The sequence below is a fragment of the Molothrus ater genome, chromosome 4 (genome assembly GCF_012460135.2).
Source record: "Molothrus ater isolate BHLD 08-10-18 breed brown headed cowbird chromosome 4, BPBGC_Mater_1.1, whole genome shotgun sequence".
In the NCBI taxonomy this organism is placed as follows: Eukaryota; Metazoa; Chordata; class Aves; order Passeriformes; family Icteridae; genus Molothrus; species Molothrus ater.
The window spans coordinates 45,601,235-45,625,241 of NC_050481.2; the positions used below are offsets into that span (position 1 = coordinate 45,601,235).

The 24,007-nt window shown below is 47.0% G+C and overlaps 1 protein-coding gene across 1 annotated transcript in view; it reads right to left on the reverse strand.

The window, feature by feature from the left end:
* PDGFRA (platelet derived growth factor receptor alpha) overlaps positions 1 to 20,473 on the reverse strand; it is a 34,404-nt gene extending 13,931 nt beyond the window's left edge. Inside the window, exons 1-12 of the mRNA XM_036382486.1 lie at positions 20,269 to 20,473; positions 12,904 to 12,964; positions 11,277 to 11,591; positions 8,263 to 8,526; positions 7,459 to 7,589; positions 5,978 to 6,149; positions 5,686 to 5,875; positions 5,068 to 5,183; positions 4,467 to 4,593; positions 3,783 to 3,976; positions 3,232 to 3,326; positions 2,990 to 3,122 (exon numbers count right to left, since the gene is read on the reverse strand). Coding sequence (XP_036238379.1) covers positions 2,990 to 3,122; positions 3,232 to 3,326; positions 3,783 to 3,976; positions 4,467 to 4,593; positions 5,068 to 5,183; positions 5,686 to 5,875; positions 5,978 to 6,149; positions 7,459 to 7,589; positions 8,263 to 8,526; positions 11,277 to 11,591; positions 12,904 to 12,952 — 1,786 coding nt within the window. The 5' untranslated portion in view covers positions 12,953 to 12,964; positions 20,269 to 20,473. The remainder of the gene's footprint in view (positions 1 to 2,989; positions 3,123 to 3,231; positions 3,327 to 3,782; positions 3,977 to 4,466; positions 4,594 to 5,067; positions 5,184 to 5,685; positions 5,876 to 5,977; positions 6,150 to 7,458; positions 7,590 to 8,262; positions 8,527 to 11,276; positions 11,592 to 12,903; positions 12,965 to 20,268) is intronic.
* Between the last annotated feature and the right edge of the window lie 3,534 nt (positions 20,474 to 24,007).

The window sequence follows — 24,007 nt, forward strand, 5'->3', positions numbered from 1 at the left end:
GTTATCCTCCAGCTACTGCCCCCACTTTTATTGTGCACATGCTTTCAAAAGAAAATATCCAACCAAACAATATCTACATCATTAACAAGCATAAGAAATGGTTAAAGAATGCTTAGCTGAGTTAACACTGGTGAACCTCTCCAAGATTATGACAGCATAGTTTGTCATGCACACAGAAGCTATGTGATTTCTTTTCAAGATTCCCGTGCTCCAAAGGTTATCCTTCCCAATCAGGATGTGAGAAAGCTTCACACTAAATTTTAGACTAATTCAAACAACCTGAGTTTGAAATTTGGCCCCTGAAACTTTTCAAGCTTAAGGTCTGGGAGCCATATGGCAGGATGCAGCCCTTCAGAATGTGATGGCATCTGCCGATGCTCCTTGATCTTCTTGTCTTCACAAGCCAATTCCTCCCCAAAACCATATTGTCAGCTGAGCACAAGGCACACATATCCCTCTCCATCACCTCTGCTGGGCTGGGGTGCATGTGGAGGCAGTGAGAGCACTTCCAGAATGGCAGGGAGCCACCACTGCTATTTCCCCTTCTCAACCCTCTCTGCAGATGTAGCCCAAGCCCCATGTCTTTTGCATTTGAAATTTGGAGCCAGGTGGGAGCTAACTGCCCAAGAACTGGGAGCATCTGTAATGCCATCATATTCTTGGTGAGTGCTTCATTGAGGCTCAAAATTACAGTGTGAGTTTACTTTTCACTATAAAGGCACTGCTGTGATCTGCTCACTGGAGGAGCAGTGCTGCTTCACCACCACAGAGGGACTGTGCAGACACAAGATTCCTCAAACTAGTGGAGGAACAGCAGCTAATTCAGCCTCTGTACCCATCCACAGAGCTTATCTGCTGTGCCTGCCAGAGAGGTGCTGCTTTTCTGCTCAGAGGATACAAGGGTGGGGTGTGTGAATTTGTTCCAGATGCAGCCATCTCAGCTGGATGCTTCTTTCTCTAAAATTGGCCTGGGATAATCAACCCACCCCAAATGAAACCATAAGTCTCTTGGGCTATATTAAAAGCCAAACAAGTGTCAAGCCTTATAATCTACACCCAGTTTCTAGACTCATTAAATTAGATACCACATCTCTGACTGTTGTGTGACCTGAATCTTAACTTGTCTTTTTCAAATAGGCAAGGGTCAGATTCTGTGTCAGACCAGCATTTCATTTAATTAAGGTCACCAGGACAAATAAGTGGCTTGCTGGGAAGTGATGAGAGCAATTCTGCTGTCTCTGTACAGCCGCCCTGGTATCCTGAGCAGCAGCACTCTGACCCCATGCCTCAAGAGGTGCTGCTCTCAGCACTGTCAGCCAGATGAGGAGGTCCAGGTCCTGCTGGGACCTCACCAGTTCTCAGAAGAGCCAGGAGATGGCAGTGGTGTTCAAACAGCTCGTGGCATTACTGCATTGTTCCTTCTGGTACACATCACCTGGACTTGCACTGGTTCAGGAGCCCTTTAAAGAGCAGTGCACTGCATATACTGTGGATCAGTGATTGCAAAGGGAAATGTGCAGTGTAACCCAAATTTATCAATTGAAGCTCCATCCAGCCAATGCTCAGAGTTGGCCTTTAACACAGCACTGCACTCCAGGCACTACTGGCTAGAAAAAAACAAATAAATGCCAGCTGGCTTACACAGCTAGGATGGAAAATGCTCATCTGGCAGGGCCAAAATGGGTTTGTGACCTGCTTCAGAGCCTCTCTGAACTAAAGGTATAATTGCTTTGCTGTCATCTCCCAGTTAGATAAGAGAAAATCCATACAAATCAGAATTGTCATCCCTAGAAACAAAAGAAGCTCCCCCCTCACCAGCAAGCATTTAATACCTCAAAAGCACCAGCAGGTGAATGTGCCAAGTAGAGCAGTTGTGCAACCCAGATTGACAAAAGGATATGGAGCACTGGGTTTGAAAGTTACTGACACCTCTGAACACACTTGTAAACAAGAAGGCATTGAAGCAGGCTGTGCTCATGAGTCAGAGGGAGACAAAGTCACAGTGGTGGTCTTTAGCAACTCAGATCTGACAAATCCTATTTAGGCATATAATTAAAGTCTGGGTTGTAATAAAATAATTCCATAAAACATTCACCCTCCTCTAGTCTTCAATTAGCAACATGAATTTAATTAAAGGATATTGTTCCTGAACTGGAAATTTTTCTCTTGCTTCTTTCAAGAATTAACTCTTTCTTAGTGATGGTGAAGAAGTACACCAGGGGAGTATGTTTGTTGAAATACATCAAACAAAAGACACATTTCATCTTCTTCTCCTGTGTTTTGCAATACAAATTTGGTTCACAGATATCTCCAAGAAAGGGAAGCCTTGTGTGTTTAAAGCACTATCTTGATTGAGCATTAAAATTTTCTATAGTCATTACACTTTCAATTGATATAAATGAGAGGTTGGGCCAGCCTTGAGGAAATAATTACGACTGAATTGTGCATGAATTCCAATGAGGAACAGCAAAGCAAGAAAGCAGAAGGGGAAGGAAGAAGAAAGAAGGACAGTAGCCACAAAAATATGCAGTTACTCAGCGCTGATATGTGCATGGCATAGATTAATAATTTTTAAAATATTTTTAATAAAACTACGTAACTAGTTGCAGATTTTCTTGGTCTCTGCACGTAACTATATAAATGTCTTGCAAACAAAAAATAATTATGTCCTTCTTGTGGATGCCTTAGCAGAAATGAGGGTTGAAAAGGGTGTTTAACACTGAGAGACTCCCCTAAGCCACATAAAGGTGGACACTGCACACAGGAGGAGAAAAGGAGTGCAGGCACAGGAGACACTAACACAGGTACCTCAGGGCTGATGCCACTGTAGAAGAGGATCAGGTAGGAGAACTGATGAGAAACAGACAGACAGAGACTCTGGACTTTGTGGCCATAACTTCCATTGCAAATCCTGCAGACACCTCAGAATGGTCACTGAATGTCTTTCTCCCCAAAGAAGGGTGGGGCCAGTCCCTCACAGAAAACTTACCAAGCACTAACCCATCTCGAGGAAACTCCCATCTGGAGTCATAAGGCAGTTGCATTGGGTCCACATAAATGTACTCGTGGCCATCAGGGCTGATAGACTCAATGACTCTCCATCTAATCTCATACCTGGGCTTCTGCAGAGCACATTGAATGCAAAACCAAGCATTAGTCCTGGACCTGACTTTAGAGCAGATCAAAACCCAGCAGGGCTCAGCACCCAAATTGAAATACTTCTCTACATACCTGTTTCCATATGATGACCAGGACAATCAGTGAAATTATCACAATCACTAACAGCACTAAGACAGCAGCAGCCACAGTTAGCTCTGATCTCAAGGCTGTGGAGTAAAAAGATAGACCATATTTTCTTCCTGAGCCATGAGGAACATCACACACATAAGACACCCACCTCCCCTCTCATTGCAGTTCCTGTGTGCTGCAGAAGTGGCAGGAGCAGTTCCTGAGGCTGGTGACTATAAAGTCTTTCCAAGCCCAGAGCTGCTCTGCCATCATGTTCCAAAACCAAATGCAGATTGTCTAGAAGAATGTCCCAAAGCCAGTACTAATAAAATGATAAAATGAATTATGGAACCACATAATAAGCAAAAAGCAGATGCACCATAAAGACCTGTAAAAGGCATCATCTTCAGAAATACTGGGGTGAAAAAAAAAAATCCTGTTTAATTTATTATCTACAACAATTCATATTTTTATCCATTAGGACTGAACTGGGGGGAGTTAGAGCAGGGCCAGACTGGCTGTTGTAATTGCACAGAAGGACAAAGCAAACTCACTGGGAGCCACAAGCTTCAGTTCTCGAGTAACGGCACCGAGGTCATTCCTTGCCACACATCGCACAGCCAGGGTTTCCTCTACCTTCTGGAAGGTCACCTGGCTTTCCACCATATTTTTCTCATCCAGGTGGGCTTCCATGTGTATATCAGAGATATTGTTAGTCAAAAGGGTCCATGAGGTGTCATTGTTGCACCTGCAGGGAAGAATAATGGAGGAAATGAGCACTGGGTGTACATATGGATAAATAAGAGTGAACAGAACAAGAATTACCTTTCCCTGCAAATTTCTTCTGGCAACAACATATTTAAGGGCCAGAAGGGTCTTTAGATTGCATCTCTGAAAAACCTGTACCTTTCTTCCTTCAAAATAAAAATACTCCCTGAATGGAGGGACAGCTACTTCTCAAAATCCTTACTCAAATCTGGACGGTGAAATCCTTACTGAACAGAAAGCTTTTATGAGAGAAAGCTGAATTGATGCATTGTTTTGTGTCCTGTACGATGTAAAAAGAAGGGCACTGACAACCTCTCTTGAAATACAAACAACATGCCTCTAAAAATAACTAAGAATTATCTGAAACTTACTGGCTCTTGATGAGCAAAACATGGTACAGTAACTAATTATGTTCAGATAATTGAGGATATAGGTCATATTTCAGGTAAGAAAACACCCACTCCTCTTACTTTTTAATGTCCTTGCAAACCAGCCATTCCACATCGGGAAGTGGGGTCCCCTCTGCCAAGCATCTCACAGTCTGCCCACCTGCAGAGCCATGGTGATCATCCACGAGGGCTGAGATCAGAGCTGGAACTGGGAACGAGTCAGGAGTTTGTTAAAATATTTGTCAGTGATTACAAAAAAAAACAGCTTCAAATTTCAAAGCAGGAGAGGTGTCGTTTGGCCAACACCTTAGCAATAGCTACAGACACAGACTCAAGCAGGAGGTGCTTATCTCCTGTAGCACGGAGGGGATTCTAGGCTAGAGCAATGAGAAGGAAGTGCTGCAGTTGTGCCACGTCTTCATGTCATGTTAAATGAGCTATCATCCTACTGTCAGCTGGAATCACTTAGCTGGGTGGATAAAGTTTCTTTCTGGCTCAAGGCCAGTGCAGAAGTGAAAGCCAGGATCAGGCTAGAGAAGCTCCAGAGACCAACACACACTCCTCTGCTCAGCCTGGTTCATGCCTTTCATGTATCCATGCTCCAGGCAATGCAGTGTGTCAGTGGATCAAGTCTTTGCTGTGTGCCAGGAGTTCTGGTGGGCAAGGCTTTGAGGCTGCTTACCTTGTATTAGCAATGAGAAGGTGTATCTTCTAATCTCGTCTTCATTTTCAGCAACCAAAGTATAGTATCCACTGTCTTCCTCCTTGGCCCGTATCAATTTTAAAATACTCTGAAACCTGCAGAAATGCAAGTTTTGTTTGTATTTTTAAAGCAGGCATAAAAAAAAATCATTTTGGGGCAACACATAATCTGGGTATATTGCAATTATAACATAGTGACATTTAGCATTTCTAGCATGCCTTTAACTAAGTCATTACTCAAGTGGTAAATAACTATCAACATACAACTGAGAAAGAAGTGGCCTTAGTTACTTTCTGCAGGGACCTGACAAAGCCCTGATTTTACTGGAAATAGCCAGAAATTATTGGTGTGGGACATGTTAAAGGGAGTGAAGAAGTTTCTTGCTCAAGAACCTCGAAGAAGTTGATTTTATGAAGATAGTAAAAAGAAGCAAATTAGGCATTGCCCTTTAGAACAGAAAACAAATAAACTATTTTTAAATGCCACTGAGGAAGAAGCAACAAACTGAGGTGTAAAGAGTGAGCAGGAGTAGTGCCCAGTTTCCTGGGGGAGGAACTCAAGTCAGCATGGCAAAGTAAGGGTCAGAAGGTTTTTTACCTTGTTTCCTGGACTCTTCCTGAAGTAGTAACAATCTCTGTAAGATTTTCAATCAGAGTCACATTATCCTTCAACCAGTACATTTTTGGTGCTGGGTAAGCCTGCACATCAACAACAAAGTTTTTGACTTCATGCAGATTGACAGCTTCCAGAGGGCTGAACTGAGGCTCCAGGTGAACAAAGCCTTTGTCTGCAAATGAAAAAGCCTTGTGTAAACAGCACTACGCAAGATTTTTCAAGAATGATGTTTTCCAATGTGTTGATAATTTTAGACACTGAAATCAGACCATACCATGAACTGTAATGGCTACTTTCTTATTTTCCTTAACCTCCTTGGTTGCATGCCGAGCAGTACATTCATAATCCCCTGTGTCTTTCACCGATGCCTCAGGAATGGTCAAGGTGTAAACCAGCTTCTGTGATGGCACTTTGATATCATCAAGTTTTATCTGACCTTTTTCTTTCTGTAGTTTGGAGAAGGAAAAAAACCTTGCTTAAGTAACTGAGTTGAAAGCACATTACCGAGGATCTTTGATTCCCCTGAAGTGAGAGCAAACATCTAAATCCTGTATGGCAGAAACTTGTTTATTCAGATAAGGATGCCTTTTTCAGCCACAACAGAAAAGCTGTGCCCATAAAAATACACCCTTTTGTGTTTTGAAAAAACACAAAAAACAAAATACCTTTGAAAATTTAGGTAAGCAACTTGACAGAGAAATTTACTCTTTATGCACTACCTTTTCCTCAGATGTAAAAGCCACTTGAGTCCCCTTTGCTCAATGTCCATGAATTAAGATTAATTTTTATCTCCTTCACCAGACAAAAAGTAACCAGTTAATAGATGCTATGTACTGCCTACTCTCAAAACAAGAATAATTTATTGACAAGGAGAAAACTCCTGGGAGTAAAGGGATGGTGAAAATGACACACCATGTTATCATGAGGGGCATGTTATCATGCTGGGGCTAGTTTTCAAAGGTGGCATATAGCAGAGACTATACTCATGTGTAAGATGGAAAACAAGAAAAAACTTGCTCATATAATTTTTCCTCTTGGGTTCTTAACTTACTTAAATAAAAAGTGGGATTTTGAGTAACAACTAGGTACACTTCAATTACATCATTCCTTCAGCAACAAGACTTTTTACATTGGATACTCTGAAATTGCCTGGGACTGGCCCTAGCCAAGTTCCACTGAATAAAAATTTTCACTGCAAAAGGATGTTAAACTAGTTTAAAAAAATTCAGGGTTCTACAAGATTTTCTCACTAGATGTTTCTCACTAGTAAATTCAGTGACTGTAAGAATCATTTCAGTTTACATCTGCACAATGAGGAACACTTAAGATTATAGACTTGATTCTTCATTGTTCTTTATTATCCCCAAGAACCAGGATTTAAGAGAGCTGTTTTAGAGGTTCAGACCTTCTGCAGCAGAGCTCTACTCAGATGCCCAACATACCTAGATCTTTCAGTTTTCACAACATTTCTTTTTGCAGCAGCAGCACAAAACCTGAGAGACAGCATTATTTCCTCAGCCATACCTCACCTTCTTCTCATGCTTTGCTTAGTTACTAACAGCAAATTTACCTTTTGGGTCTGACTTTCTTTTATGGTGACCTAAAATTAAAAGAAGTTACTTGGTTTTCTCTCCTCAGCAGCCCTCATTCAGATAAGAGAAGAATATTTTACTACCTCGCTTGCTTGCCTAATAAATAACTACAAATATTGCGGGAAAAAAAAAAAAAAGAAAGAAAAGAAAAGGAGATATTTACCACTTTCCCAGGGTAATTCCACTGTAAATTAACCACCTCATTGTCAAAGACCACACAAGTTACTACGATGGTCTCGCCTGTTTTGTAGACAGTTTTAAGAGCTTCAATTTCAACAGGCAGCTGTGAAGTAGCTAAGAGAAAGAGAGAGAGAGAGATCTCATTTAATTTTTAAAAGATTATAATTTTCACATGGTGCAGTTTGAGAGGAAGATTTCCATTTAAATTCCTCTACTGAGGAATCACCTTGAAAATTCATTAAAAGTACTGCTGATCTATACTGATATAAAAAATTTGTATTTAAAGCATGAACTGCACAGGCAGTTCAATCCCCCAAAGAAATGTTCCACAAATAAAATTTCAATTAGAGGTTCCTATCTCAAATCCCCCTGTAAAACGGCATTTGGTATAAAAGCAATTTCCCATTTTGCTAATCAGTCTGTCTTTGAGAATTCCTTGATGGCCAGGAAAAATATTTTCAAAATAATTAGATCAATATGTTTTTCAGGCTACCCAGAGTTCTACAGTTCAAAGCCACTGGGAAACGCCAGCCTTTTAAGTTGTGTTTCAGCAAATACATTCAAAATATATGGACTACAAAACATTTTTTGATTAAGTTAAGGACACCTTATTCTCATCAAAATTGTAAGTAAACTTGCAACTAAGTAACTGGCAGTACTGCCAGAGGAGCAAGGAGCTCATCATTGGAGAAATATCCTATATAATCCCATGATGCTGGTGCTCTTACAGTGTGATGAAAGAACACAAGCACTTTTTATTTTTTAAAAAATGAATAGAAATAAATACCTCTTATAATATAGATGAGGAACTCATCAGACTTGAACTCCACGCCTTTAACCATTGTTTTGCACGTGTATGAGCCCGCAAGAAAATTCCCTATGAAGCCTTGTTTGGTGTCATATAAAGCATGCACAGACTTGTCTAAACTGTTAACTAAAGTCACTTGAGCCTCTGGGTCACTTGTCCGACAAGGGATAACTGCAGGATCACCTTCTTCTACCAGGATGAACTGGTCTTCTGGTATAGAAGGAACAAAAGGCATGTCTGGGTCTGTAAAAAAACAAGAGGCAATCTTACACTGTCTGGTTTGCAGCAAGGGCATGTACAAGAATTGCACATCAGTGACCACTTATAAGTGAAACTTGCACAGTTCATTCTCCCTCTTTTTCAGATATTGCAGGTAAGGTTTGCTAATTTCATGTGGTATCTCATTTTAGCTACTTGATGTGATGTGTAATGAAACATTTCTCCTAAGGACAAAACAGGAAAGGGCTTAGGTTCCTTTGTGACAATTCAGGATGCAAAATGAAAAAGACAAAAGGTCCCCTCCCCAAAATGTTAAGTGTTATTATCCACAACTCATATGATTTTAAGTTAGATTTTTTTCACCTTTTTTTATTAGTAGCTGTCTGCTAACCAATATATAAGCAGGGGGTAAAATAAAAATAAAATAAAAATTCCAAACACTTTCCAAGTAAAAAAAAAACAAGTTGAAGTCAGTCTCATGTTGTTTATGTTGAACACCACTAAAGCCACATTTCATCAAAAATAGTTCAAGGTACTTATCTTCATGTATTTCTAACATGTCCAACATTACAGTTATGAGACATAGTTAATTACGGTCACAGCATGTGGTTTTCAAAATACAGTATTCAAGTAGGAAAAAAAGCAAACAAGAACCTGGTAGTTTTATTTCTTTTAAAGTCAACAAAACACATGCCAACTTTGCTACCCAGCCAATCCAAAGTCTGAGTTTAAAACATAATTGCATAACATTATGCATAAAAAGCATAGGCCTCAAATGGTCTCCATTTGGCCATTCAGAATAAACAAATAATCCCTGCTAGCCTGAAGCTTCTGTGCAAAGCTTTATAATAAAATTTAATAAATAGCAATCCAAATCCCTCCAACAATAGACTTTCTGCTGCACTGGCAGGCTCTTTGTAGCAATATTCCAAACACAGCGCTCCATCCCAAAAATGCTGCCAACTCCATGTATTCATTTTCCCACTGTAATTTAAAACAGAAACAAGATTCACCTAGTTTGGTTTCTATGTGCTGTTAGTGAAAATAGGATATTGTGTGAAGTCCCAACATAATCCTCCCTGGCTAAAGTGGGTTGCTGCCACCCATTGCCCTCCTAATTCATTGCAGGAAAAGCAATTGTAAAGACAAAGTTTATAGTGGAAACAGAGACATTCTCTGTAATTTGGAGAAAAGGATATGTTTCTGCCTTTATGACATCTTGATGGTTAGCAAGTGGAAAAAATTACAGGGTGTCTCTGCCCTGCAAATCTGGTAGGCTGATGTCTCGAGGCTTTCGAAAACCAAACCAAAAAGTCCTCTTGAAGAAATCTTCCAGCTCTTGCCTTTATATTCCTCCACTGGGTGAGTTGCATGACTGCTTAACATAAACAACATCTTCTGGCAATTTGGTTAGAGCTGCTTGGTTATTGAGATATATGTGCCAAAGCTGGCAGTATCCTGCTCTGCTGAAATATCTTGCTTCAAGAATGAAGGCAAACACTTTACATTTGTTGTGGCAAATGGAGAGAAAACCTTGGAAGGATCACTGTCCTTGAATCACACACTGTCAACAGCAGAAACTTAATGCCACTGCAAAATAGCCCTTAAAACAATTCCTTTTATTGCCTCCTGGCTTTTTGCTCTTCCAGAATCTTCCTTGCCATTGCAGACATCACTCCTTCAGAACACACTGCAGTTTCACAGGATGATCTGCAATCTCTTCTCCACTCTTTTGTTCCCTGTTCAATATATTTGCTGCAAATCCAGTGGCTTGACTCTTCTGGCCCTGCAGTTGTGACCCTCACCCCCTGAAGCCCTGCCAGTGCTGAGGAAACATCCAGACAGGGCTTTACAGGAGCAGTCAGTCGTGGCTCAGCCTTTGGTGCCTATCTCAGCTATGACAATAAAGATTCTCATCCCAGAGAGATTGTGGAAAGCCCTTAAGCTGATTTCCAGTCAGAACAAGGGGGTGGGAGGGTAAAGCTGGAAATAGGCACTTCCAAAAAGAAGGGATGCCATTTCTTCTGAGTCCAACAGTTTTTTCACCACTAAAGAGAAATGCAACGCAGGGCCTGGGAAGGCTCTGTTTGCTTTGAAAATTACAGGGCACTGCACAGTAGCACCATGTGTTTAATCTTGTGTCAGACTGGCCAGCAAGAACACTTCTTTCCCCTTCCTCTGACAGTCACCTCTAGGACGTCTCCAATGCTTTACACTTCCCAGGCCCTGTCCACACATGAGCTTTTTCCAGTTCTCAATTAAAGCCTAATTCAGGTCAAGAACAGGATATGGCCTTCCTCATCTGGCAGCAGCTTTAGTATCATACTTTGGTTTGGTCAGTACATACATTGGTTTTGTCAGTACACAAGATATCCCAAGATAGCCACCCAAGTGCCCCCTGAAAAGCCTGGAATTTCTGTTAATCCCCATATGGGAGCCAGGCAAGCCTGAAGGCTGGACATACTCCCACAGATGAGCTGACCTGTCCACCAAGGTCTGCTTTCCAGCCCCCTGGTGGTCAGAAGACCTCAGCTCTAAAGTTCATCACTCCTCGAGAACTCAAACTCTTATCAAAAAGTGAAGACCAATAGAAAGAAAGAAGAACATATCCATAGATTTACAGGGGCTGGCCTTGATTTATACATGATTTAACCCTGGGGTTATTTCTCTTCCTCGGACAGTAAATTGCCACCAGCAACACACCTCTTCTGAACATCCCTGGTTCACCTCTCCCACCCCAAGCCCCAGGCAGAGCTGTGGCATCCCCCGCTTACCAGGCACATAGATGTAGATGTCCTTGCCTTCCACCTCGCCATCCTCCACCTGTGTGTGGTTATAGTAGCAGACATACAGGCCCGTGTGGGCGGCCGAGGCATTCCCTACTTCCAGCACTGTCACGAAGAGGCCGCTGTTGTTCTCTTCGTGTCTGATGTCTATCCTGTGGTTTCCCTCGGTCACTGGGTACTGCCAGCTCACTTCGCTGTCTCCAGAGCACTTGAGTGTGAAATTGGAATACAGCTGTACCACCATTTCATTCCTATTGGGAACAATAGTTGGCAGAGGAAGCTGGCAAAATGTTAGGAATGGTCCTGCAAAAAGACACAAATAAACAGCACGTCAATACACAAAACAGCCTCAGCACAGGGAGGTGAAAGGAAGCAGAGAGGGTCAGAGCAGCTTTCTTTTCTGACTGCTTCAGACCTGCTGATGTCCCAGGAAATTTGCCCTTGTTAAAAGCCAAAGCTTTGCCCGAGGAATAGCAAATGGCTTTCCTTTGAAATGATAAGTGTTTGCTTGCTGACTTCTGTTTGTCAAATCAAGGGGTGAAAGACAGACAGAGGTGAAGTTAGAGATAGCTCCCAATCCACGCCACAGCTTTCCAGCCCTAAGCTGTACACAGCTCTGCTGCAGACCAGCGAATTCCACACCCTGGCTGCTGAGTCACAGGCATTTCACACCTTCTTACAGCCGTGGTCACGAAACCAGCAGTCCTGTCAGCTTTCAAGCAAGCTCATAGCTGAAATTTGGAAACCACTTCCCAAGACTAAAACCTGCATTTTACATCTGACTTCGGTTTCTACAAAGGGCCGGAGCAGGAGCTTGTACATCAGGTCTACCTCTAGCCAAAATGTACAGAAGGCTTGTAGCCAAATAAAACTGCAATTCACTGAACTAGATGTTGTAGATGGAACTGGTTTCCAGATGCAATCTCCAGTTACAGGCTCAGATTTGCAAGTCCAGCTAATTTGCAGGTGGGTTGGTGCAGGTCCAACTCTCAGAAGGAAAATTAGAGGATCCAAACCCTACAAAATGAGGAACTCACCAAGGAAATATGTTTGTGGTTTCAGTCTACCAAATGACCTGTACAATAAACAAGCACCTAGGCCCACTGAGTGAAGTTGGCACTCTCTGCAATAAACCGGCACCAGGAATCCAGACTGTCTTTGAAATCATTTTCCACGCCTGCCCAGAGTTACCTTGCTCTAGGGGCCCTTTCTATATTTGGCACCCTGTGGCACAGCCAGCCCTGCCCTGCCATCCCCGCTGGTGCAGCAAAGCCGAGATGCTGGGCGGGGGAGGATGCAGGGAGCCCACCCAGGCGGCCCGGCCGGGATCCCGGGGGCGGGCGGGGACAGCTGCAGGTGGGCAGCGCAGTGTGCTCGCACACCCGCACCGCTCGGTGGGAGGCTGCGGCAGCTCAGGAGAGGCAGAGCGGCCGACAGGGGCCGCTGAAAGTGCTGCCTTCTCAGAAGGTCTTGTCATAGCCTACCGGGGGGAAAAAGCAGAAAAACCAGCTGGCAAGCATGTGGCATTCGTTATTGTGGGCAGAATGAAAGCGAGTGTAAACATGGGTTTATGAAGAATTGGGATAGAGAAGCTTAGAGGATTGAGGAACATTACCTGTGAGAAAACAGCCCAGGATCAGGAACGCCTGTGGGTAAGTACCCATAGCTGCCAACAGCTGAAACAGAAAGGAGAAGGCAAGAGTGAGACAATTAATGGACTGACAAGTGTATAAGGCTTTAGCAGGACCCAAGTCTTCTGCAGCGCCCAAGTGCAGCTTCCCATCATTCCACACAGTGCCACGAAGAGGAGGGGCCCAGGGACCCCAGTTCACAGCCACAGCCCAGTGAGACTCATGCCACCTACTGCCACAAGGTGCGTGTGGCCACAGACTGATCACAGCCAGATGAGACACCACGACCCCTTCTGTCCTCTGGCAGTGTAAGGAACCAAGTCCTGGTGTAAGGAACCAAGTCCTGGTGTAAGGTGCCAAGGCCTGGTGCATCCCCTCTCCAACAGCCTGCAGGCAGCTCTGCTCCCACTGTAGCCTCTGGGACTGAGCCCACAGAAATGCCCCTGCACAGAGGCAGCAGCCTCACAAGCATCAAAGTTGTAACATCTTCATGCAGTAAGTTCTGACCTTTCAGCTGCAAGCAGCTTTTATGGGAAAAAAAGTACGTTTTTAAAGCCACTCTTATTACAAATAGTACAACCCTGAGTGATATTTTTGTTTTGCCATTGTACATATGTGTATATATAGCTTACAGAATACAATGTAATACAATAGTGCTTATTGCTTATTTAGCAGGAATTCCCTTGATCGAGAGACACGCTATTTAAAACACATGCTGAAATTTTCTAATGAAATAAATCCATTACAGACTGTACGCCAGCAGTGCCATTCATAGAACACTATTCTCCCTAACAGTGCAGAGAGTCATAGATCACATGCAATTATTTCAGCTTTCAAACATATAATCCTAAAGCATTTATCTTATAGAGGCAACAATAGCAATCAGCATCTATGTAATTTTTGTGCCTTGTAATGACATTTCTGCATAAAACCCTCTAGCAGCATGCTAGGTAATTTCTAAAGGAGAAGACCCTCAATCCCTGCTCCCATTGAAACCAACAGATGCTTTGTTGGTGACTTTTAACAGCAATTGGATTTGGCCCAAATCCAATATAGATTAAATAAACACTGCACAGAAGAGCCCCTAATTTGAAACACTGACCAAGGAGTAAAATAAAGGATGATGTGCCAAGACAGGGACTTTTTTTCAAAGGTTCTGGAGAGTTTCTATTCATCCTCTGGTATTCAGTTCCTGATGCTGAGATATGAAAGCACATAGGTGCATCTAGTTATTACAACTGTGGCAGTGCCATATGGGAACTAAATGCTTACAACATGCCAAGAAGTGTTTCTGATCTAGTCCTGCTTTTCTCCTGCAATGGGTGGAGCAGACAGCGCCTCTTTGCAGAGCAAAAGAACTTTATAGTCAAACATAAAGGTCTCAGAAGAAGGATTAGAAGACTACCTGCCTCAAAAACTTGTACAGACACCATCAGAAATCCAGCTAACAATGTTCCAGCAGAGACAAGGCATCTTGTCTGCTTCTTCAATTAGCAATAATAGCCACATGTTTATGTATCTCTCTCCCATCAATAACAGACTCTTGCATATCAAATAGTTCCCCCACTTTCAGCCTCTTTACTCATTTTTATCACATTTATACCCTGCATTTTTTTCTAATAAAGTAACCCTCTGTAACTCTGTAAAGACTTACCATGGTCTGCTTTATTGATCTGACTCCTGATCCCCCAAGATCCACATGACAATGTTACCCCACTTCTGCCAAGTTCCCTCCCTTTTCTGACTGAAAAGGCAACTCTCTCCCTGTCCTGTGTTGTTTTGCCAGACTATTCAGTGCAAGTGATGCAGCAAAGGAGGAGAAAAAACAAAGCTAGTTTATCTCTTGCACACCAGAAGCTGTGCTGAAGTGGACTTGTTGCAGAGCTGTGTGTGTAGGTGAGGACTGAAGCCCAACGATGGAAATACAGGTGATGGCATTTCCAAAGTGCTGCTTTGAACTTGCTGTCTTGGCTGGGCTGACACTGAAATCAATGAGTGTCTCATTGTAGCATTGCAGTTTAAAAACACAAGGACTTAACTAAATTTGCTTTCTCCATCTGGCTCTTCTTTCGAAACCCAGAGCTTTGATCTTTCCCCAGTGACCCGTTAATCTCATCAAGACCAGAGCAACACTTCTTCGCTGTGAAAGACAGGATAATGTACTAAGGATTCACATCACTCGTGTTCAAAACCTGTTTGAATTCAGTTACATCACGCATTTGACTTGAGAATGCCGGGACCATCACCAGCATACCCTCACACATCCATGCCGGGCTCGAGGTTTAACACAGGCACCATTTCACACTTACGGGCACGAGATTTTACTCATTCCCCCAACACCAAGCAGGTACACCTATCCTGGGTTTCTATATTTACATTTTTAGCTCCTTTACCTTCCTAATGGCAGACCAGTTGTCTTTGTCCCCAGCTATCCAAATCTCAAATGGATAAATACCTCAGGTTCAGTTCCTAACACTGGCCTATCAATCCATAACTTGGTGTAGCCTTGCTGAAGCCAGTAGGTTTATGCAAGCTGAAATCCAGTATTAGCACAACATATACAATGTGAGTTTGAGCAAACCTTGTTTTCTTGCATACTTAGGACATTGCTAGCTAAAACAGAAATGTGGGTGTGTATAGTAAAAGCAAGGTAATGCACTGGCAGATTTGCCAAACTCTTTGCAGGTGTTTGCCCCGGGTTGGACAGTCATTGAATTTACACAGATTTTGAAAGGTTCTGGGAAAAAAAAAAAAAAAGAAAAAAAAAAAGTTAGAAAGCTAATTCTAAAGAGCTGTTATCAGTCAGGAGTCAATTTTCCAAACACTAACTGCCAAGCACTGGCTTCCTATAAAGAAAGGTTTCATTGACTGTGCCACAAAAGACAAGGTAAAATCAGGGTTCAGAAACTCAATGGAAATTGCATGCTTAGAAAATTACGATATTCCTAGGTGAGTGCTCTGCGTGACCTAAAGAGAAAGAGCGGAGGGGGACCGAGAAGAGCCAAGGGTAAATGCTATTTTCATACTGCTGTGAATCAACCGAAGACCTCTTTCAAGGCAGAGAACAGCCCATCTCCCGAGCGCCGGGGACTGCTGGGCTGATTCCCGCCCAGCCACTGAAGTTCGCGGTGGCGGCCGCAGGATGGCAATGTTGATCCGCACTAACCAGACACATCTCGTCCTGCAAAAGGCAGCGCTGGTCTCCAACGGAGCCGCCTAAACTGGCTCTCCCGTATCAACTTAAAATTCAAAATTCCTACATTTTGAATTTCATGTGATTAAAGAAACGAAACGAAACGAAACAAAACCAACAAAACAAAAAATCCAGCAACAACATCCAAAAACAAAAAACGCAACCTAAACCCCAAAAAAAACCAAACAAAAAACCAACAAAAAAATCCAAACCCCAACAACACAGCAACCCTGGTCCCATTTTCTCTGTATTTACTTAAGTGATAGGAGAGTATTTGGATTGTAAATCTTGGCACGTAATGATATGATTATCCTTGTTGTGAGAGGGCTGGGTAATTTCAGTCGTGATTTTGTCAGAGTGGCAGTCTGTCCTTCTGGGAAAGCTGATCTTTTCCAGGAAGAGCTAAGGCCAGCCCAAGAAAAGACGTTTCTTTCTTGTGGTATATGTCACCAGCTGAATGTAAATGTTCAGACAGGACCTTCTGAAACATTTCTTGGTCCTCAGTTGCCAAACTGCAAACTCAACTCTCCACAAGAGCAGCGCTGCCCTGCAGCGCTAACATGTGGGTCTGATGGTTTTGCTGGGGAAAGGCTCAAAGCTCTTCAGTGAAAAAGACTGGCATAAATATTCTCCCAAAATGAGGCTTGTTCCATGGCCCTTTACAAATACTTGAATCCAGCATAGCCTGTACATCGGAAAACCATGCATCAAGAAAAACCCAAGGAATAGCCATGCATCAAGGGTAGCCCAGTGCTGGTCTCCTGCTGAGTACTTTGTGCTCTGCAGGACACAGTGAGGCTGCCTCCCAAGGAGCCTTCTAGTCAGTCCCAATTCTTCAGCCTAACCCTCCAGGACAGAGTCCCTCAGTCTAGGAGTTAAGGGTGGTGGGGGAATTGCAAAGCCGAAATTTTCCCACTTGATCCAAGGAGGGTTTTCCAGACTGTCCCTGAAAACAGGCGGATAAAGAAAAAAACAAACCAGCTGGCACTTCCAAGTAATATATCTTCCTATCTCCCTTAGGTTCTCAGAATCAAATCAAAAAACACCTCAGATCCCAACTCAAGTGCTGAGAAGCACTGTGTGGAAAAAATATCCATCTCAGTTGACCACAAGAGCTAGGAAGCCTAGCTATTGCAAACTTTTCCCTTGGGCACCCACACAAAGCTTCATAGGCTTGAAAGAGATGAGTCAAGCAGGAGAGCAAGGCATAAGGGAGAGAAAGGATCATTTGCTTTCTTGCTTTTGTTTTGGTTTTTTTTTTTTTTTTAATTATAGGCAATTCTCACTGCGACCAGGAAAAATCACCTCTCAGAAGTCATTCCTTTGTCTTTAAGTCTTCAAAGGTAAAAAAGGAAACATCTTCTATTAAAAATTTTAGAGTTCATGTACAAAAGTAGGTGCGATTGTAGTCATGATGAAATAAAGAAGCAAGCAAGGCAAGGATTTTGTAAAGTTACAGATTTCAGCCTCCTTTTTAGACCAATAGGTATAGCTGGAAATAATCTGTGAGGTCTGGGCTATGCAAGGCTTTCTGTCTATATATACTTTACTTCAATCCTAGCCCAATGCTGTAGTAGAGTGGTATTTTATTAAAATATTTATTACTTCCTGCTTTCTTGAAACCTAATACCTATGTATTACCCTCAGAGCCACATGAAGATTTCCCATACATCAACAAACTAGTAACAGCAAAGATGGCCCCAGTACCCGACGGCAGCTGGACTGGCACACCTCCTGCCCCTCGGTGCCTGAAGAGGACTACCAGAACAAGGAATCTCATTTAAAAGCAGCAGCAGACTGCCTGCAGGCTGAGAGAGCTGGTTTGCTCGTGGACTCCTAAATCCCAGTGTTTTGTGAGGTCTCATTTTTCTGCAAACTTTTTTTCCCCAAGCTTTGAGGTTGGCTAAACCACTGTTTTGCTGAGGGCCGTTCTAAAACACTCATTGTTAACTAGAAGCTAAAACCGGAGTCCCTTGCTGGGAGATCTTTTCCTAGCGTTTCTACACACAGAGTTAAAAGTCGGATCTCCACAGCTCAGATTTTGATAAGACGATGAGAGAGAAATCTTTGATGCCTGTCTCCTTGCTTTGATCCCGTGTCTTGTCCCATCTAAGGACACAGAGCTTAGTCAGCCGAGCTGGGACTCCAGCTGGGCTCTACATCGGCCCTGGGAGACGCCGAGAGCGCAGCAAGCCATCCCGCTTCCCCCGGTGCGTCCCGTCGGGGAGACAGCGGCCGCCTGCAGCCGGTCGGGACTGTCGTGTGGATGATGCGGGGAAGTTCCCTTCACACCCTCCAGCCCCCATCAGGCTGCAGGCGCCCGACAGACCCTGCGGGCCCGTGGGGAGCCTGGGCGCAGCCCCCGGGGAGCGGGACAGCGGCGCTGCCGCGGCTCCCCTCGGTCCGCCCATCCCCGGCGCAGCCCGACGGCCGGAGCCGCTGCACATCAAAGGCTGCCCGGGACACCGAGCAAACCTAGCGGAGGTGGCAGCTCCCAGCCACTTCACTGTTTGTCTGGGAAACAATAGGAAAGCTTTTGCCAAGCTGGAGAGACTACTTTTTTTTCTTAATGCGGGGTGGCCGGGGAAAAGAAAAAGCGGGACAGGGGAGACGGACAGGAGCAGCGCACAGACGTGTTTCCCTAGGGAGCTGGTGCTACGACCCGACGCTTCTTCTCCGGCCCCCTCCGTCAGGCGAAGCACGAAGCCCCGGGGCGCGGGGTCTGGAGAGGGGCGGGAGTCCCGGCGGGGGACAGAGGCTGTGCCCCCCGGGAGCCGCTGGACCAAGAGGGAGCCATGCGCCCGCAGCCCCGGGAATGGGTTCGTAGGTTCCCATCAGGGCCGAGGCGATGCGCTGCCTTCTCCGGGCGTGCAGACTTGGGCCCCGCAGGAGCGCTAGGGAGCTCAAACACTGGCAAGAGACGCGCCGAGAACACCGTCGAGGGGCGCTGGGAACGTGCCCCCGGCACTGGTGGGGGCCACGGCATCGCTCCCGCCTCTGGTCCGCAGCCGCCTCCCCGACGGGGTGCGGACGAGCCCTGGGGGCTGGCGGCTGTGCCCTGGGACTGCTGCTGCTGCCTTGCTAGATCTGTCGCTGCTGGCTCCAGAAAAAGCTGTCCAAGTCCTGTTCTCTGGAACGGTTCCTGAGCTATGGGATCCGCGTCCAAAAATGTTGAGCAATGCCGCGGACAGCCAAAAAGCCATTTCCTACTTGCTCCTAGGACTTTTCCAGGGGACTCCAGCCTGGCAGAGGCTGGCAAGTTTGCAACTCTGCGCTTGACAAAATCCAAAAGGTGGCCGCGAAGACTTTGCCCTTCCCGGGGTAGGAGGCAGTGGGGTCCAGCAGTTCGGCAGGGCATACGGCAGGACTGGCATTCCCGTCGAGAGAGGGGCTGCAGGCTGGAAAGGCTCCAGGTACCAGCCCTGTCTAAATTCAGCATCTTCCCTTTCACCGAGACACTTAAATAAAAAAAAAAAAGACGGGGCGCGCAAGGATGGAGGTCGGGTCGCCTTTCGGGGGTTGTGTGTGTGCCTCCGCTCGGGATCCCGGGGCATTTTAGGCTACCGGGTCAGGGGGAGCGAGGTGAGAAAGGGGATCTAAAGGAGGGAAGGTGGTGAAAAACAAAGGGTGGGGGAAGGGACGGGAGAGCAGCGGGGTGAAGGAAGCGAGGGATGCGAGAAGAGACGGAGCCGCTTACTCGGTCGGTGCGCGTCCCCGCTTTCCCCCCTGGGGCGGGCACTGCCGCTGCCCGCGGAACCCCGGCGGGTCGCTCCCGCCCCCGCGGCAGGAATGCGGCGCGGTGGCCGCCGCCGTCCCAATGTGTTTGTCATTAGCGCTGCCCGCGCTGCTCGCCGCCGCACCCCGACGGCCGGCGCGGCGCAGCGCAGCGCTGCTCCCCCGCTCCCCTCCGCGGGGTCACCAGCGCCCGCCGCCTGCGCCCCGCGACAGGAACCCCTCCGCTCGGCTCAGAGCATCGGGGGAAAAGAAAAAAAAAGAAAGAAAGAAACAAAAAAAAAACCAAGGGAAAAAAAAAAAAAAAAGAAACCCCCAACAAATAAATAAAGAAAACCTGATTAAATAAACGAGGAAAAAAACGCGGGAGAAAAGGTGCAAAAAAAAAGAGAAAAAGGTGGGGAAAATGCCCCGCACCTCTTACCTTCTCCTTTACAACCCGCAGCCCCAATCCTGCAGATTGTAAAACATCCAAAATATGTCCACGTCTTTTGTGACTTTCCCTGCTCAGCCGCGCTCTTTCCCTCTCGCTCGCCCTCTCTCCCGATCCGACTGTAATGGTCTCACAAACCGCGTCCCGTAATTGATTCAATGTTATAGACCATCCTTCCAAAACTAATCATTTGCTTTAAGTAAATAGCTGTCAGGAAATGAAGCCCCCCTCCGCTCCCTTCAGAATAAGAGCTGCTGGCTCGCCCGGCGCCCCCAGCCCCGCGGCCGGAGGCGGGCGCGCCGGCGGGAGGCTCTTACGCAGGCAGGGGGGCCAGTCTCTGCCTCCAGATTTCAGGAGCCTCGCAGGGGAGGGGGAGGCTGGCCATATGGCAGGGGCGAGGGGGAGGAAAGGGGGAAGCGGGGAGTTTTGCACGGCAGGGGGAGAAAATAAAAAAAAAAAAAAAGAAAGGAAAAAAAAAGACCCAAAAAACTTTCATGAAAACTCAGAGTGCTCCCAAATTTCATGAATGAGTCTTCCCTCCTTATTCCCTCCTTAGACCCTCCAGGACGGTGGCTCGGGCGCCGGGCTCGATGTCCACGCTTACAGCGTGAGTTTATGGATGGGGAGTTTGATTTGGAAACGAATTCGCGGCTTCCTCGTGTCCTTTGTACACCGCTGCGCTGGGGTTCGGGCTAGAAAGCTGGACGGACGGCCGTGAGCCAGCCAGGACCAGGAGGCACAGAGAGACGGGGGGAGAGACGAATCACTAGCATTTATGAATGAAAGACACAACGAAAGGTAACCTTCGCCAGGAGTCAGCCTCCCCAAAACCCGCAGCTCCGACGGGACCGAGAACACTCTTCTCTTCGTCTCTGCCTTCGCTTTGCCCTGCTCAAACAGAGCCCAGTAATAACCAAGGCAGGGACACGGCCAGGGCCGGAGGTGCCGGCGGAGGCGCGGGCAGCGCACGTCCGAGCCCGTCCTGTTTGAACAGCTCCAGACGGAGCTTTGATCCCCACCGGGGAACCAGCGCTGGCTATCTCTGCTTTGTTGGCCGTCGCTATCGCGGGCGATAAGGGGTGGCCGAGGGGCTGCCGGGGAGCTGCCCTCGCCGCCCTTTGGCTGCAGGCTTCGTGCGGAGCGCGGCGAGCGCGGCCGGCGGGGCGCGGCGATGCGGCGGCCGCGGGAGAGGGGGCACTGCAGCCCCAGGAACGGAGCCGAGCCGAGCCGAGCGGGTCCCTGCCCGCCGCCTGCCTTCTGGGCAGGGCACGGACCCCCAGCTGCCCCTGGGCCGGGGCTTCTCCCTTTTTTTCCTTCCCTTCCCCAGCCCAGCACCACCACCACCCGCACCTCTTTCTCCCATTTAATATTAAACAAAAGTTCGTTCTCGAAGTTAAGAGCCAGGACCCAGTGGTTTTTCTCTTTCCTAAGAGAGGGAGAGTTCAGCCTCTGAAACGAAGATGCCCCGAAGAGAACAGAGGCAGAAAGGAGAACCACCTCCCAGGGATGCGCGCTCAGGGCTGAGGTAGCCCTGCCTGGGCTCTCAGGGCGCTCCCGGCCCTTTGCACACCCTCCTCTAGCGCGTCCTCGGCTCGGGTGAGTGCACAACCCCGCTATTGCTTCCACATGTTCCTCCAGGAAATCATCGGAGTCAGATCTATGAGCAGCCCCTGGTCGGAATGCTAACAGGATACCGTAATGCTTGTGAATAAACAACAGGCTCCCAGCGAGTCAAAAAAACATGGAGAAAAAAAAAAAAAAAAAAGAAAAAAAGCTAAACCAAACCAACAACACAGGAGAAAAAAACCCCACACCGCACCCTGGAACTCTCCATCTGAGAGGGCGAGCGCACCCAGCATCCTGAACCCCTTAATCTGCGGAGGGAAATGCTTTATCATGACTTGGATCAGAGCTGCGGGCTCTCGCAAATTTAAACCCCTCGAAGATGAGCATTAGCTGCCTAAGGGCCGGGGCGATCCTGCAGGGCTCTGGCCGCGATGTACTGGCGTGAGCGTGTGTGGTTCGACGTGCGGGGTGATTCCTGGCGAAATATCATCAGGATGGGATGTAATGCGAGAATTACTCTTTTGAAAAGAAAGGAGCAAAAGGAAAGGGGAGGAGGTGCCTTCTGGTTGCAATTACCTGCCTCATTTGAATAATGCCTTTGTCACGATCATTATCGAGAGGTCGTTAACGGCTTCCACTTGGGATCTCACAAGATCCAGCCAAAAATAAAAATTGTGAACTGGGCGACTGGTGAGGCTGCCTGCTAGGCCAGTCTGGCCCGTCTGGCGGGGGCCCGACGGCTCTGTGGAGACAGGGTCGGAGGTGTTCCGTCGCTCAGGGACCCTTGTGGGAACGGTGACGCTTTCCCCGACGTAGCTTTCCCTTGCCCACACTAAGGGTCCGAGCACCGAGCCGGCGGGAGCTGGGGTCTGCCCGCTCTGGGCCGATCCCTCTGCGCTGTGCCTATGGATTGCTCCCGCGCAGAGGAGGTGGTAGTTAAAATAAACCCTCCAGGCCGGCTGCTGAGCTCTGCCTCCCGCCCCGTGTGGTGCAGGGGGGTCCCGTCCAGGGAGGCGAGGGGGACGTGGGGTTAGCGAGAGGACAGGCTGGGGGTGGGGGGATTTTTTACCTCTCCCCTGTCCTCCCGCCTTCCCCTCCCCTGAAGGGCTGCAGCATAAAGCATCCCGTTAGCTGTGTTTATGTGGTAACAGATGCAAGCTGCACGTCTCAAACAAAGTGCGGCGCCCGGGCTAGAGCCGCTCTGGCCTGTTTGTGCTGCCAGCCTGCCCCCCGGGCTGGGCGGGGGTGTGTGTCCCCCTGCCCGGGCCCGCGGCGCCGGCAGAGCGCGGGCAGCGGGAGCACCGACGGCTCGCGTTCTTGCGGGGCGGGTCTCTCCGCTCTCAGACGCTTCCAGGGGGGCTGGGAGCCTTCGAGGCCCCTTCACCCCCTGCCCCGCTCAGCATCCCCCTCCCTGGGGAAATCACAATTTGTTTCAAGTAATAAATCCTTTCCTGCGGCTCTCTCCCAAGGGTGAGCCGGGGAGCGCTTAACTGGATAAGCCTATTGAACGAGCTAATAGGTGGCTTGTGTGGCCACCGGCGGGACCGGGCAGGCTCGGGAGAGGGGGTGCCCCGGCCCGGGCTCCGCGGGAGCCCCCGCTGAGGGGCCGCAGCCTTTTTACTGGATGGGAAGGCTTGTCTGGGTTTGATTATCGTTACCCACGTTCTGCGATGCACGGAGCAGTAGTCACCCCTTTTTACATTTTAGAGCAGGAACCCCTGCGTGAGGAGCAGCTACAGCCCGGAGCAGAGACCCCTCAAACCCCTGAGAGAAGGAGAAAGCACAGCGGCCTCACATCTGTGCTCACATCCATCGCCTAGGGAGGGAATCCAGCGGTGAGGGCTGCCTCACCTGGAAAGAGCTAAGCACAGGAACTCCAAGGGCCAGAGCCCCTCTGGGAAAAGCGTTGTGGCGGCGGGAGGGTCTTGTGTACACTTACAGTCCTACCAGATTTTTAGATTTTTCTTTCTTTCCATCTTTCCACGAGTACAGATTCCCTCATTTTGTTTGTTCAACAGAATTTGGCTCGGAATTGCAGGGATCCCGTGTCACTGGGAGGACAGGCAGCCAGACAAAAGAAATTAACTTTGCCCAGCCTGCCCTCCCTAGCCTTTATTTTTATTCGCCACATGGCTGTTTGAGGTAGTTCCCCGCGCCCGTCGTT